This window comes from Clytia hemisphaerica, unplaced genomic scaffold, assembly GCF_902728285.1.
Source record: "Clytia hemisphaerica strain Z4C2 unplaced genomic scaffold, Clytia hemisphaerica genome assembly, whole genome shotgun sequence".
Classification (NCBI taxonomy): Eukaryota; Metazoa; Cnidaria; class Hydrozoa; order Leptothecata; family Clytiidae; genus Clytia; species Clytia hemisphaerica.
Window position 1 is genome coordinate 1,641,728 of NW_027103507.1, and position 13,923 is coordinate 1,655,650.

At 35.2% G+C, this 13,923-nt stretch overlaps 1 protein-coding gene across 1 annotated transcript; it reads right to left on the reverse strand.

Annotated features, from left to right (window-relative positions):
• Nucleotides 1-1,597: 1,597 nt before the first annotated feature.
• Nucleotides 1,598-13,583, reverse strand: LOC136798944 (mdm2-binding protein-like). Its single transcript, XM_067055621.1, has 7 exons — nt 13,437-13,583; nt 13,030-13,087; nt 4,566-4,849; nt 4,051-4,076; nt 3,504-3,620; nt 2,574-2,639; nt 1,598-1,976 (listed from the first exon to the last, which is right to left on the reverse strand). The coding sequence occupies exons 1-7, from the start codon at nt 13,525-13,527 to the stop codon at nt 1,956-1,958; spliced, it is 663 nt and encodes a 220-aa protein (XP_066911722.1). The 5' UTR covers nt 13,528-13,583; the 3' UTR covers nt 1,598-1,955.
• Nucleotides 13,584-13,923: the final 340 nt, after the last annotated feature.

A 13,923-nucleotide genomic window follows, 5' to 3' on the forward strand; every position in this document is an offset into this window, starting at 1 on the left:
ATTATTCGTTATCGGATATGATCTTGGAAGTGTACTCAAAGAGGTTTTAAAAATTACTGGTAAAGATCCCGAAAAATTTGACAATGTTCTCTCAATGGTCAGTGGTAAAGCAACAAATTTAATGACTGTATCTTGGGATGTGACAATGGACTATATCAATGGAAGGATAGCTGAAAAAGTGTTAGATGAAGAAAGCGCAGAATTTCTAAGAGAACACTTAGAACAATTTAAAACACTAAATATGGTTCTAAAAGGTATAAAATTATGGCGTAGAAATACCAACCTGGTTAAACAAATCACTGGAAAGATCATGGAAATAGGCGTGGACCTCGTCAATTACATTTCCCGAATTATCTCACCGAATTCTAAGAAACCAAGAATATATTAGATCGTGCATTTTTATTGAAAAATCCTGAGATAGTTTAGTGGTTGTTAAGGAAACTGTTGAAAAAGAATCAAAATGGACCTTACAGTAAAGTGTAAAATAAATAAAAAATTCCTTGTTTTAAAACTAGTGTTTATTTTGTTTTAAAGATTACATCATTCTGAACCTAAAAGATTACATCATTTTCTTGGAAAAGACATGAGAAAAATTGTCGTTGTTTGCGTAGAAACCTTAACAAAAAGGTACTAGCCAATAGGAAAGAGACTAATCTCAATTGGAACTCAATTGTATTTATGTAAAAATGTAAACCAATATGATAGTTTGCTAGAAAGATGATGGGTAGAAAACTTCTAATCCATATTTTATTTTTACTGGCATTATTAACATCTCAGGGGAATGGGCAAATGTCAAAAGCTGAAATCAAACAAATATGGTATGACACTGGTGGGCAAACGATCGAACTTTTGATTGAGATTGGTGTCCAAGAAATATGTTGGAAAGATGTTGTTTACATCCTTGAAAAGATTACAAAATTTAAAGAGTTTGAGAAAATATTACAGGCAGCAAATGGTTTGGCGAAGATTTTAGAAACTATATCTGACCAAGATAGAGTGAATATTGCAGCAGGTTATCTCAATAATTTTATTGTTGAAAATGTATTAAACGAGGACATCATAATGGCTTTAAAGGAACATAAAAATAAATTCAAAAACATAAACACACCACTTAGGGGTGCATCTCAGGGGAATGGGCAAATGTCAAAAGCTGAAATCAAACAAATATGGTATGACACTGGTGGGCAAACGATCGAACTTTTGATTGAGATTGGTGTCCAAGAAATATGTTTGAAAGATGTTGTTTACATCCTTGAAAAGGTTACGAAATTTAAAAAATTTGAGAAAATATTACAGGCAGCAAATGGTTTGGCGAAGATTTTAGAAACCATATCTGACCAAGATAGAGTGAATATCGCAGCAGATTATCTCAATAATTTTATTGTTGAAAATGTATTAAACAAGGACATCATAATGGCTTTAAAGGAACATAAAAATAAATTCAAAAACATAAACACAGCACTTGAGGGTGCAATGTATTTGAGATCGATTTGGGGGTGTAAAAGTGCATACCAAATTGTTGTGAAGGTCTTATGGATATTGATTGATTAGGATTTAAATTTATAAATTCTTCATTAAAAAATGAAATTAGTTCGTGTATAATTTGATCGATACGATCAATGTGAAGTATTTCTCAATTTTCAGTTTATTTTTTACAAAAGTTTTTTTAAATTTTTCCTATATTATTGTTGTATGTGACTAAACAAATTCTAATACATGTAGTACACATATGAATCAGAGTTGCTTCTCAGAACTATCAACTCTGGTTGTAGCAGTCATTTTTTATGAGTGTGTTTATCTGTAAGATTCTCTACACAACTGTCCCTTCCCAGCGGGCACACAACGTTGTTACAACGTCTATCTAACGTTATATTGAGAAGTTTTCTTACTTCACGAGGCGATTCTCCATTGAAATCATAGATCAATGGGATACCAAAATTGTCCGACGATCAATCTCAGGTATTCGATACGATGACCTTAAAAAAGGCAAAAATAATGTATTTATCTAACTCAACCATAGCAGAAACTTTGGTTAGAATATCTGAATTAGAGTCCCTATTTTCATTTAAAAGAGGGGAATAACTTTTCATACCTCGAAATATAAATAGAAAAGAGAACGTTTTTTTTAATTTTTGTGATAAGGCGAGACTAAATTCTATCAGTTGTTTTACGGACCTGATCGACCCTAAAATTCCGAAATCGCAATAAAAATAAAATTGTTTTCGGTAGTACACTTTCATTTTTATTGCTTTACAGACTGCCAAATTTTCAAAATTTTGGGAGTTTTTTCATGATTTTGAGAATTTTATCAAATTCAATTTGTCATTTTATCCATAAAATCTTTTTTGTGTCTCTTCATTTTCTATTTCGCATTTTTGTCAAGATGTAGTAGTTTTTGCTGGCTTTTTAGGAGATTTTATAGGTGAAATTCTACTTTTATTTTTATTGTTTTGGCCAACTGAACGACCTTCTTTTTTGGGTAGCATGGCCCGTAAAACAACAAATTAAATTGGCCTCGTTTAAGTGCATATGAAATATATATAAAAGTGTATCAAGATAATCTTTTTGCATACTTTGTGTAGATTATTCTTAGCAAGTTGTCTCATTTGTTCGTTCAAATTTTTCGATGACGTCAATTTCTAAGAAATGAAAAAGAAATAAATTTGTTAATGAAAGAATTTTTTAAAAATGCCTTAAAGCCGGTCTCCACTTGCGTACGCTGCGATCGCACTTTTTTTGAACAAAGCTTCCATGATATTGGTCAAAAGAAAAATGAAGCAATCCCATTGGGGGGCGATCTGACGTAACGGCAACGTAACGGTGACGTAACAGCGCGTTACATCTTTATGACGTAATATGTTTTCCAAGCAAAAAGGATTGAAGCCAAAAGGTGCGATCGCAGCGCGCGCAAGTGGAGACCGGCCTTTACTGCCAAATAAGGTTGATGTCCTCTCTCTCTCTCTCTCTCTCGAGCTCCACCTCTCGCCCGTTCTCCATTTCTCTCGCTTTTGTTTCTCTCCTCCACCAAATTTCTTGAAAACCAAAGGTATTAATCAAATAAATTCATTTTTTGTTTTATAGAGAACAACATAAAAATCACAAAAGAAGAAAAAATGAAATTGAAGAACAAAGTTATCATTGGAATGATTTTGATATTGCTACTTGCCGATTGTGTGGAACCTCGCAAGAGAAAATCAAAAAAGAGAAAACCAAAAAACGAAAAAAGTTTACTTGAAAAGGTTTACAATTTTGTCACGGACGAGACAGTGATCAAAATATTTGATATAGGTTATCGAATGTATCGAGAAAAAGAGAAAGAAGATTTATAACAATTTCATTTTTATGTATAATCTTTATGTATGATATTTAGCAGAACTAAACTACACGGGCATTATTGATTCGAAGATTTGCGTAGAAAAGAAACTTGAAACTTTACTGGGCACGGAAAAAAATAGAACAATAGGTACTTTACTTTACATGTTAATTAAAAAAATCATTTTTACCTTCAGTTCGTCGACACAAATATCGAACAGTTTTTGACAACACTCTTTGTATTTGACATCACTCGGTTCCAGCCCCCCATACTTCAATACCACACCATCGACCAATGTACGCAAACGCTAGAAAAAAATTATATTTATAAAGACTTTTTTTATCGGGTAAATATAGCAGTCGGGGGACCAGATTTTTGAAGATGTGGCTAAATTTTCTAACCGCGATAATTTTCTTAGATGAAAAATTCCACGGTGTGACCGAATTTTGAATCATCTTTTTTGACGTATATGTAGTGTTTTCTAGTTAAATGTTTCACTATAATCATTAAAAAATTTACAATAGCTTAACTCATTACACATTTTTCCGTTACAATGCACAATCTTTTTCAGAAGGAAAGAAATCACTCATTTACCATTTTCAAACAGTTTTTGCATCCTGTAAATGCCTTTTTAAAAAAGAAGACGAAATCTTTTTGTAAAAACCTCCCCCAAAAACAAGTAGAAGCTTACAGTATAAATTTAGAGTAACCTTTTAGTAACAGTAACAAACACTTACTCTCATGGTCTTTTCTTTACGAGTTTCTAAATACGGAAACAGAGAAAAAGTTAAACTTAACTTACCAGTTACCAGTTAGAGCTACCAGTAGAAAAGAACGATAACTCTAGGCCTGAACACAAATTCGATCGAAGGACGCGAGGAGGGACGCTTTGATGAGCATTTTATAATTCAATCTAGGGCATTAACCAACAAAAAGGGCTCTTTGAGTTTTATTGCATCGAAAATTGAATAGAATTTCGCGTCGATCAACCGAGAAATTCCGAGATTGACCGACGGAAATTTTTATTTGAAAAGTTGGCTTCCAGCCAGTCTCGTGAGCTTGATTTCCCAAAACAGTATTTTTTTTACCAGCGTCCCCTCCCCCGCTGTAACCCGCAAGTATATTGAAAAACGCCCTTGATCAAGGTACGTGCGTATAAGATTGCCCTAATATCCGTTCTCAAAAGCAACGATGAGTTTAGGTTCGCTATAAAGACCCTAAGTTTACTGAAAATGTTTTTGATCATTTCTACCTTTTTTGACCGGTTGGCTACTTTTCCTTTTGGAAGCTGCGGAAGGTTTTTCTTCACTGTTTTTCATCATTTCTGTTTTGCTTAGCGAACGTTTTATACCAGGTACCACTCTTTGTTGTTGGCTTGATGACGACTCCACCGGTTGTGGCCCCGTAGAGCCAGTCTCTGATTCAGGCTCTTCAATAAATACGGCAAGGTTATTTGTTTCTTCTGGAACATATCTTTTTTGAACTTTAGTTAATCGGCCATCAAGACGCACTGCGGAAATCGAATCGAGACAGTAGCTGAAGAGGAAATAGGATTTTCATAGAAAAACCACAATAAGGTCTTTTAAATCAACCGGCGAATCGGATGGAAGATTCATCAGTGATAGTCTGATAACCACCTTCGACTTTAGGTATTACATGTGACCTAAAATAGCAAAACCTCACGTCAAATTTTAATCTACACTAGGCCGCGGAAAATTGTCATTAAAGAGAAAAGATATCGTAATTTAGTTTTATTTACAGCTATTGCCAGTAAGATTATCTGTAAAGGTGGTGCGAAATGCGAATATGGGCGACCGCCAATTATCTATCGTGGTTCAAAAGAACGATGACTTTGACGTCAATTCTTAAAAATTTATATTTGACGTCAGAGATAATCTTATACAGTACAGTATCTTTACTTCAGCATTTAGTTGAAAAAGGACATTCTGCAATAAAGTCAGAAGTTGGTTTCAAGAAAAAAGTACAAATCAAAGTCGCATATTTCAATCTTTTCAAATCTTTGCAAGTAAAAATGTCTTCGATAAAAGCAACCGCAACCGCAACAGTCTCCGACGAAAAATTATTGACAAAAAATTACCAAAACTCTGGAACATCCAAACGAACATCTGGAACATTATTCTTATCCCAAGAAAAATACACTGAACAACACATCACAATGACAGAAAAAGAAGAACAAATTAAGAAGCTTCAAAATCAGATCGCCCTTGTTGAAGTTCGTTTTGCATGGGAGATGGAAGGTTTGGTGAATCAAGTGGCAGAACAATCTGAAGCGATTACGTCATTGACCGATGCGAATAAAATGTTGAGAGGAGAGTTGGAAAATTGGAAGAAAATGCTTGAGAAACTTTCTGAATAATGTCTATTAATTTTAACCTTAACTTTAGTATGTAAAAATATTTTTAATTCATAGCAGTATTATCTTTTCATAAATACAAAATTTATTTATAACTCCCCGAAAATGGATCATTATTATATCGAGTTTGTAAAGACTCTCTACATGATATCAAGCTGCATATCCGGCCAAACCAATTGCCTGACACTGCATAGTCTCGGGTTAATAAACGGGCTGAAATAGGGTAGTGGATGGATGGTCTAAATCTAGTGGTCGAAGGGGTGGTCAGAAAATTAAATGTCCTGGGTGGAAAATCTTAAGAAATTTCTTAATATAGTTTTATATAGTCTTTAACCCTATTCGGCCTAGGGGGGGGCTCTTTCTGTTCGGACGTCAAACTATTGGTAATAGCTCCTGAAATAATAGAGCTTTTGCCTTGAAATTTTCTGTAAATTCCTAACTTTTATTTAGCTTCAAAATAAAAAAAAATTTGACACCTAAGAATTTTCACACCTTGAGTATGATGACATTTCTGACAGTAAGGTGTCACAAAAATTGACACTTTTCCAATACAAATTTATTTTTAATGTCTAATATATCGTTTAAACCGTAATTTATTGAATATTTAGGATAAAATAAGCATTTTAAACTCAGACAACTTTTTTCTAAAGCTTTTGTTAGAATACAATAGCTATTTATAAGAACAAAGGAAATTTTCGGTTTTTGCTCACCTTTGGCATGATGAGTGACGTCATCAAAAAATTTTTTTTGTCAAAAGTTACCTTACGTGACAAAGATCTTGTGTGCCAAATTTCACCCAAAAAGACCAACTAGATCAAAAGTTAAGGGGTGGTACAGGAAAAGCCCCCCCCTAGTTCTGAACCGCCCCTAAAAGCCTAGGTTGAATAGGGTTAAATTACTTTATCTTTTTTTCATCTATCTATTTTCTGTTCCATTAGCGAAAATGTTAGTAAAAAGTTAGTTCATGCTAATCAAGTTCCTTGTGCTAATAAAGAAATGGAAAATAGAAAAAAGGAAGGAAATTAGGCTTTTCCAGATAAAGTTCGTACCCTGTTGAGGATTTTATTTTTTTTCGGTCGTACCCTTGGAATTCCAGGTAACAGATTCCTGACCCCCTTGGAAATCCGGGCCTGCATGACTCCTTACCTCTATGGAATTCTTTAATCAAAATTTCTGATCCCCTGGAATTCCGAGCCTACATGACCCCTGTGGAATTCTTTAATCTAAATACTCTTTACCCTATGGAATTCGTCTTGATTTTTAGAGACCCCATGACTCCCACTCCCTTAATTTGAGGTATCCTATGGAATTCTGGAATTCCCAACTACAGGGAGGGGGGTGTACGGACTTTATCTGGAAAAGTACATTCAAAATATTTCTCTGAAAATTATTAGGCAGGGGGTTTGAGAAAAACAATTACCGAATAGGGCCCTTATTAAGTACCCGAAACCCTTCCCTTAAGCATGCCTAAAAGCACACACTCCCAAGGCCTCTGCGCTTTTCAAAGTTAGAAAACAAAGTGTTTTGATTAACTTCACTATTAACCGCCTTAGAAATGGGCGACAAATTTATTGCAAATTCGACCGATGCCCCTTTGAAAGTACAAAAGTAGAGAGTGCAACCCTGAATAGAGTAGGAAAGAATGTGGACCCACCCCTTTAAACCTATTTCTGAAGACAATATCCAGTCTCCCCTTTCTTCAGTTTTTCAGAAAGCGGCATCCCTCATTGAAGGAATTGAAGAAAAGTTCAGTCAGACCATGAAAAAAACAACTGTAAAAATCGAGGTAAAAAACCGCAGGAACCGAGTCAGGACATAATAACAATGCGTATCGATACTCTGAAAGCAATACAGGGTTAATCTAATCACCTCAAAGTCAATTTTGGACAAACAGACAATGGATTTCATATGGGAATGAAATGTGCCCTGCTAGCGCGACGGCCGTTCACCTTCAAATAAATTGTTCCGTCAAATAAATCAAAAAAATGTTTTGACGTCAAATATAATAACCAATTTTTGAGTTTAAAAAATTATCGTTTGTATTATTGTTTAAAGTCAAGTCCAGGTACTGGTAGAGTACTTAAATACAGTACTTAAATATCAAAACAAGATGTCTTCTAACATTAACGATTGTGGAAATTCCAGCATTGGTAAACTTGCAACAACAGCAACTTTACACCATGGTGGTTGCAATTTTACCAGAGATTCACCAGAGCTGAAGGACGATCGACCAAAGAAATATCAAAAGTTAGAAGCGAACAATACAGATATCAGTGAACTACAAGATCAGTTAGAAGAGGTTGAAATCAACTTAGCGTGGAATGTAAATTGCTTGCAAGACAAAATTGTCAATCAGTCCAAAAAGATTTCAACCCTTACTATGGAAAATGAAGAACTGAAAAGGGATTTGATCGATTATAAGGCGAAAATTGAACATCTTATTCAAAACAAGACTTGATGTGATGTAATTATATCAAAAACTGCGAGACAAAGATGTATATTTAGCTTTTCTAAACCACGGTAGTTTCCTAGTATCTTTCATTATCAATTTCCATCTTATCTTGCACCAGAGTGGACCCAATTTTTATTTCTAACGCCATTGTAGGCGTATATTTGTGAGCTTGTTCAAGTGTTGCTCTACAATCTCCCAAACAAAATTAATCTGTAGAAATACTCGCTAGTAATAGTTTCTTTACCAAACACATACAGATGTTCTTGAACTCTGTGTCATTATAGTCCTTATAAAAAACACTGGTCTGGAAGTTTGTTGTTTTAACTTTTTGTTAGATTTTTAATTTCGCATAGCGAAAGTATTACAATCGGTTTTCTGCGGTTGTAGTGCTAAAAATCAACACTCAGCACTCGTTCTTCGTGTTCATAGTGCTCCACATGTTCTTCTAGAACATTCTAGAATATTCTAAAGATGGACTCACGCACAAAGATGAATAACAGCGTTTCTTTAATGGTTCTACAAGGTGAATGTAACCAAGGGTGTGTAAACATTCCTTGTGAAAGCTTTTTAATGGCTGCTTGAAGTCAACACTTTTTGTACACTTTTCTCCTGCTGTGTATATATTTTTATTATGTTTTCTGGTAACTTGTAGAGTATTTAAAGAGGTTTGTCATTCGTTTACTACTTAGTATTTTATGTTTGTGTAGTTATTGAATGCACCAATAAGCTTTTACAGTGCTCAGTAGAGTTTTTTGGCTATTTTTTGATCACACCCCCACAACAGACAACAGAACCCTTCAATACAAAAACACAGGTATAATATTTTTTAACAATTAGTCATAGGTGTTGATAGTGAGATGAATAGAGCTTTTCGTCGTTGATCACATTCATATGGAAGCAGCCATTTTTTATACAAATCATAGATTGCCGAAATAGATTTGCATGGTTTTGCATATATAAATGTAGAAAATGACGTCATTTTCAAAATGATTTATCTTTTTTCAATTTATGATTCACCTGTACCTGTACCTCAAGCGCTGTTTCGTGGAAATAGGGCTTTCTGTGGTTATATAGACCACAAACTTTTTGATTTTTGGTAATATTCGATCGTGTGTTCGATTGTGCGTTGTTCGAGTAAAACGTTTGATTGGTTTGATTGATTGTAAATTACCTTCGATTTTGTTTGATTACGATTATGTTCTATAAGTTTGATTGGGATTAAATTAAATTGGATCACTTCTTTAGAGCTTTTTTAGCGTGGAAGGCCAAGCGCGTAAGTATATACGGTACGATAGTGAATAAAATCAAAAAAATGAAGAATTTGAGATTGACAACAACCGTTGTACGGAGCATAATTGCATTAAAGATAATGAAAAAATGAAGATTCAATGCCATAAATGTCAAAGAATGCTACATTATGCCTGCACTGGACTACCATCATACCAGCTGAATATGTTTTTGAATAAAGGTTACAGAAAATACCAATGCATAACTTGTTGTTCTCTGGCAAAATACCTCAGCATAAAAATCCATCATCAAGCAGAAAGAATAGAGTGCTGTACACACAGCTATAAAAAAATTGACGCATGTGAAACCATTATACACCATAAAAGTGAGAATGAAAAGAGACTTAACACCGTGGTCAAGGACTTACAGGCAAAATGTCAGGAATACCTAAAAGACAAAAATCAAGTAACTGATCTAATCCAGAGCCAATTTTCCGTCCTGGAAAAGAAGCTATCCACCAAAATTGAAGAGACAATGAATGCTAAGATTTCGAAAGTTCAAGTGGCTAAAGAACCAAAAAGTTTTGCCGACGCTGCGAAAGTAAATAGTTCGTTGAACCTAAACAACATGAAGCAGTTACTCAGAAGGGAGAAAGTCGAAGAACAAATCGAAGACCAAAGAAAGCTTTCAATAGACGCAAACATCATCATCCACGGGGTGCGTGAAAAAGAAAATGAAGAAGATATCGATTTCGTAAACGAACTTTTGAACGACGTCAACGTAAAAACTCAACCAACCTTCGTTTCTCGAGTTGGAGAACAATCAAATGGTGTGCGTCCAATCAAAGTCGCCTTCAAAGACAGCCATATAAAGTACCGCTTCATGAAGAAGTTGACTGAACTAAGACAGCACGAGAAGTACGTAAAATTGAGCATCACCGACGACTTAACGAAAATGGAGAGAGAGCAAATCAAAGAATGGAAAAGAAGAGCAGACGAGATGAATAAAGCCAAATGAAGATTTTAATTGGAGGGTGCGGGGAAGTCCTCGTGACAAACTGTACCTAAAAAAGATTTTTTGTACAAGATCGGTTTAGAGGCCCTCGTGTGCCTGGACTGTAATTCTTTAATAAATAAATAAATAGATTCATTCGATTGACACCGTCTGTCCATAACATGTGAAGGTGGAAATCAATCTACAGTATATCTTATCCACCATTGTTGTCATTGTTGGAAAAACTTTTGGTTGTAACGAGTGGGAGAATGTTAAATAGATCTATTGCTAGTCCGGATGTCCTGTTGAATAATTAAAAACTCTAGCACTAAAACAATGACCACATATAGCACATAATTATTCTGATTATGCATATATTTTTCTTACAGTAATCATTGTTTTGAGGCTGGTCTTTTTAAATTATTCAACATCCTGACTAGCAAAAGGTCTATCTTGAATAGACCTTTGTTTTCATAGGACACTGCCTGGACATGTCCAGGTTAATTAAGGCTACAACCCTGCCAGCACAGCAGCCTTGCTGAAGCACCGGACACAAAATGGCTGGTGTCAACCGAGAAAACTTTGTTTCACTGAACAAGGGACCAGATTTGAATAGACCTTTTTTCAAAGAAGCCACCCTTTTGAATAATTATGTAGTCCAGCAGAAAAACAATAATAAAACCATGCATAATTATTACAATATACATGATACAGTAATTATGCATGGCTCTATCATTGTTTTTATGGCTGGACTACATAATTATTCCACAGGACGTCCTCTTTGAAAAAAGGTCTCTGTTGCTCGGTAAAAGGAAAAAGTCTGGTGCTTGTCCAGCTTCAAGTATTTGTGCAACTTAACACTAGACAAACACCAGACAGTTTTGAGCGGTGTAATCTAATAATACTTTTCAGCATCCAACAGAAGATGAGCAACAGTCTGGTGCATCGGCAGGGTAGATGAAGCTCCAACATCACAACAACAAAACACAAAAGAATAATTTATAAATGAGTTTATTCATTCTTATTGTTGCTTTGATATTGATGCTGGAGTCTGGAGTTTTTAATTGTATTCAACTTGACATTGCACTCCTGAAGGGGCCATCAACAAATCATTTTCAATTTTTAATGGCATTCGGCTGTTAACGGGTAGAGGAAGGTTGACCCCATGCTGCTAAGAAGATTTGTAAAGGTCAATAATATTTTTTTTCCATAAGCATAACATTGCCTTTCTATAAGCATGCATTTTGATATCCAAACAATGGCTCTTATTGTTTAATAAAATTCGAACCTGGAATAGGGGTACAGCAGGTGGGAAAAAAATTGAGTGACAGTGCTAAATAAGCCCGTTATTCTGTCTTGGCCACAAGCCTTGGTTGAGCTTTTTTAACATATTTTCATTCGGTTGGAAAATTTGGGCTTAAAACAGCCAAATTTAATTTATTTTATTAATTGATACTCTCATTTTTCAGTTTGGAAAAACTTAACTCAGATTGAGCCTTTGGGTAGGTATATTAACTTTTTTTGAGTGCAAGTTACACTTATTCTGTATACTTTGTAAGAAGTATATTCCTAAGAAGTATAAAGGGGGGTATAAAGTGTTAGACTACTGTAGCCTAGGATAATTTATACTATTCTTCTGTATGAAGTCAATTGTGAAATTGCCATCTATAGAAAGCCTTTTCTACGCTTATAAAAAAGATGGAAAGGTTTTAGGGGGGTTGTACTTTTACAGTGTGACGGGATTGGCCCTTTTTAACTACGGTATTACGGGATTTGACGAAAAAAAGACGGGAAAACGGTATTTTAAAATCAGACGGTGACGGTATTTAGTCTATTTTTTGCCAATCTGCCGGTATTTTAACCTCTACAAACTGGTGTGACAGTGTTATCATTTTTTTCAATTTTCGGGATTACGGGATTCAGCCAAAATTTTGACGGGAAAACGGTATTTCGAACCCCTACAAACCAATGAAGTATAAACCCGAAGGGCTAGAAGTCAATCTCTTTGGTAGGATTTGAAGCCAACAAATCCTACCAAACTTGCGCGGCCTTGAGCGGCTCCTCTGTTTTTTACACAAATGACAGATTGAAACTAAAATTTACCGCTAAATTTCGAAAAAAATATCAATCGTAAACAAAGGAATTGCTACATTCAATCTGTCGTCAAAAATGCACTTTTTCTTGCCTGAGAAAGGTTTCGGGCTTTAAACTCAATGCTACAAACCCCCCCCCCCATTTAGGTTCTCTATGAAAAAGTATATAGTATGGTATCTACAACCTCGTGTACAATATTCTTCATGCATGATGATTGTACAGATGATTGTCTGTCGTTGTACAGCAGATACCCCCCCTGCTTGACCTCGTTATTTTATGGTGAATTTCTCTCATTTCGAATATTATGCGAAATTTTCGACTTCCGAGTCGTCTTGTTTCCTTTGGTATTATCAAAGGACGAAAATCGATTTGCTCAGTTTTTTATGACGTTACCGAGTACTCCTCTTGGGATTGGTTTAAGATTTAATCACATGAGCAAAAAGTGAGCAAAACAAATCTATCAACGCAAGTTCAAGTAAGAAACAAGGGAATAAAATATAAGGCTTCCAGACCGGGATTTTTATACGGACTATGGTGTCATGATGTGTCTTACAAATGAATATTTTGGTGACTTACTCTATACCATGGCCTATTTCTTCCCTTGCTTCTGTATATTCCAGTTTCTTGATCTTTTCTGTGAAAAAAAAAACGTATAACATTTTAGCTTATGCAATCTTTAGACCAGAGATAATACGTAGGAATACAACTAAATCACTGTCTCCTGTAATTGTATAAGAGCATGCGACTCAGTTTTGGTCAAAACCTTAACAATTCCAGCCTCAGATTTCAGAAATGGCTGATTTTAAGTCCATAAGTGCGAATAAAGTAAGCATATATTATATCAAGAACATTTCATTCTGAAAGTCACAGAATAAAATAAGAATAGTTGAGCCTCATATAAAATTAACTTGTTCTTTTTAAAAGAATGTTTTGGTGAAGGAATAGGGCAGTATGAAGAGAGGGAAGTATAAAAAAATTATCACCTTCAGCTTTGAGGTTTTTGAACATTCGATCCATGATGATGGGTACAGGTTGTAAATTCCTAACTGACGTTCGCCCGTCCTTCTCAAACATCTTTATGAATTGTGGAAAGATTTGCGCTGATTCTGCATTGTAAAGTGAAAGTTAGACACCTTTCAAGAGGTCAGGGTTCGATTCATACTCAGTGCTACGATTCACTTGGCAAGTGAATATACTTTCGCTCAGGCCAACCCTTGCCATGTGAGGGGAATTGGGTATACAGAAACTCGGTGACTTGCGTCAGTGTCTCGCATGCTGGCAGACAGTATAACCATAGCGAAGACAGATCTAACGAGACGATTAGACAGCTCAATACAAGACTGGGCTGTAAAAGAGAAACCATTCATCATCAAGAGATGAAAAGACACACTTATAGATTAGCGATTAAGAGCCATTTTTTTTAAGAGTCTTCAGGGTGTGATACCTCATCCTCTTGGATTTTGATGAAAT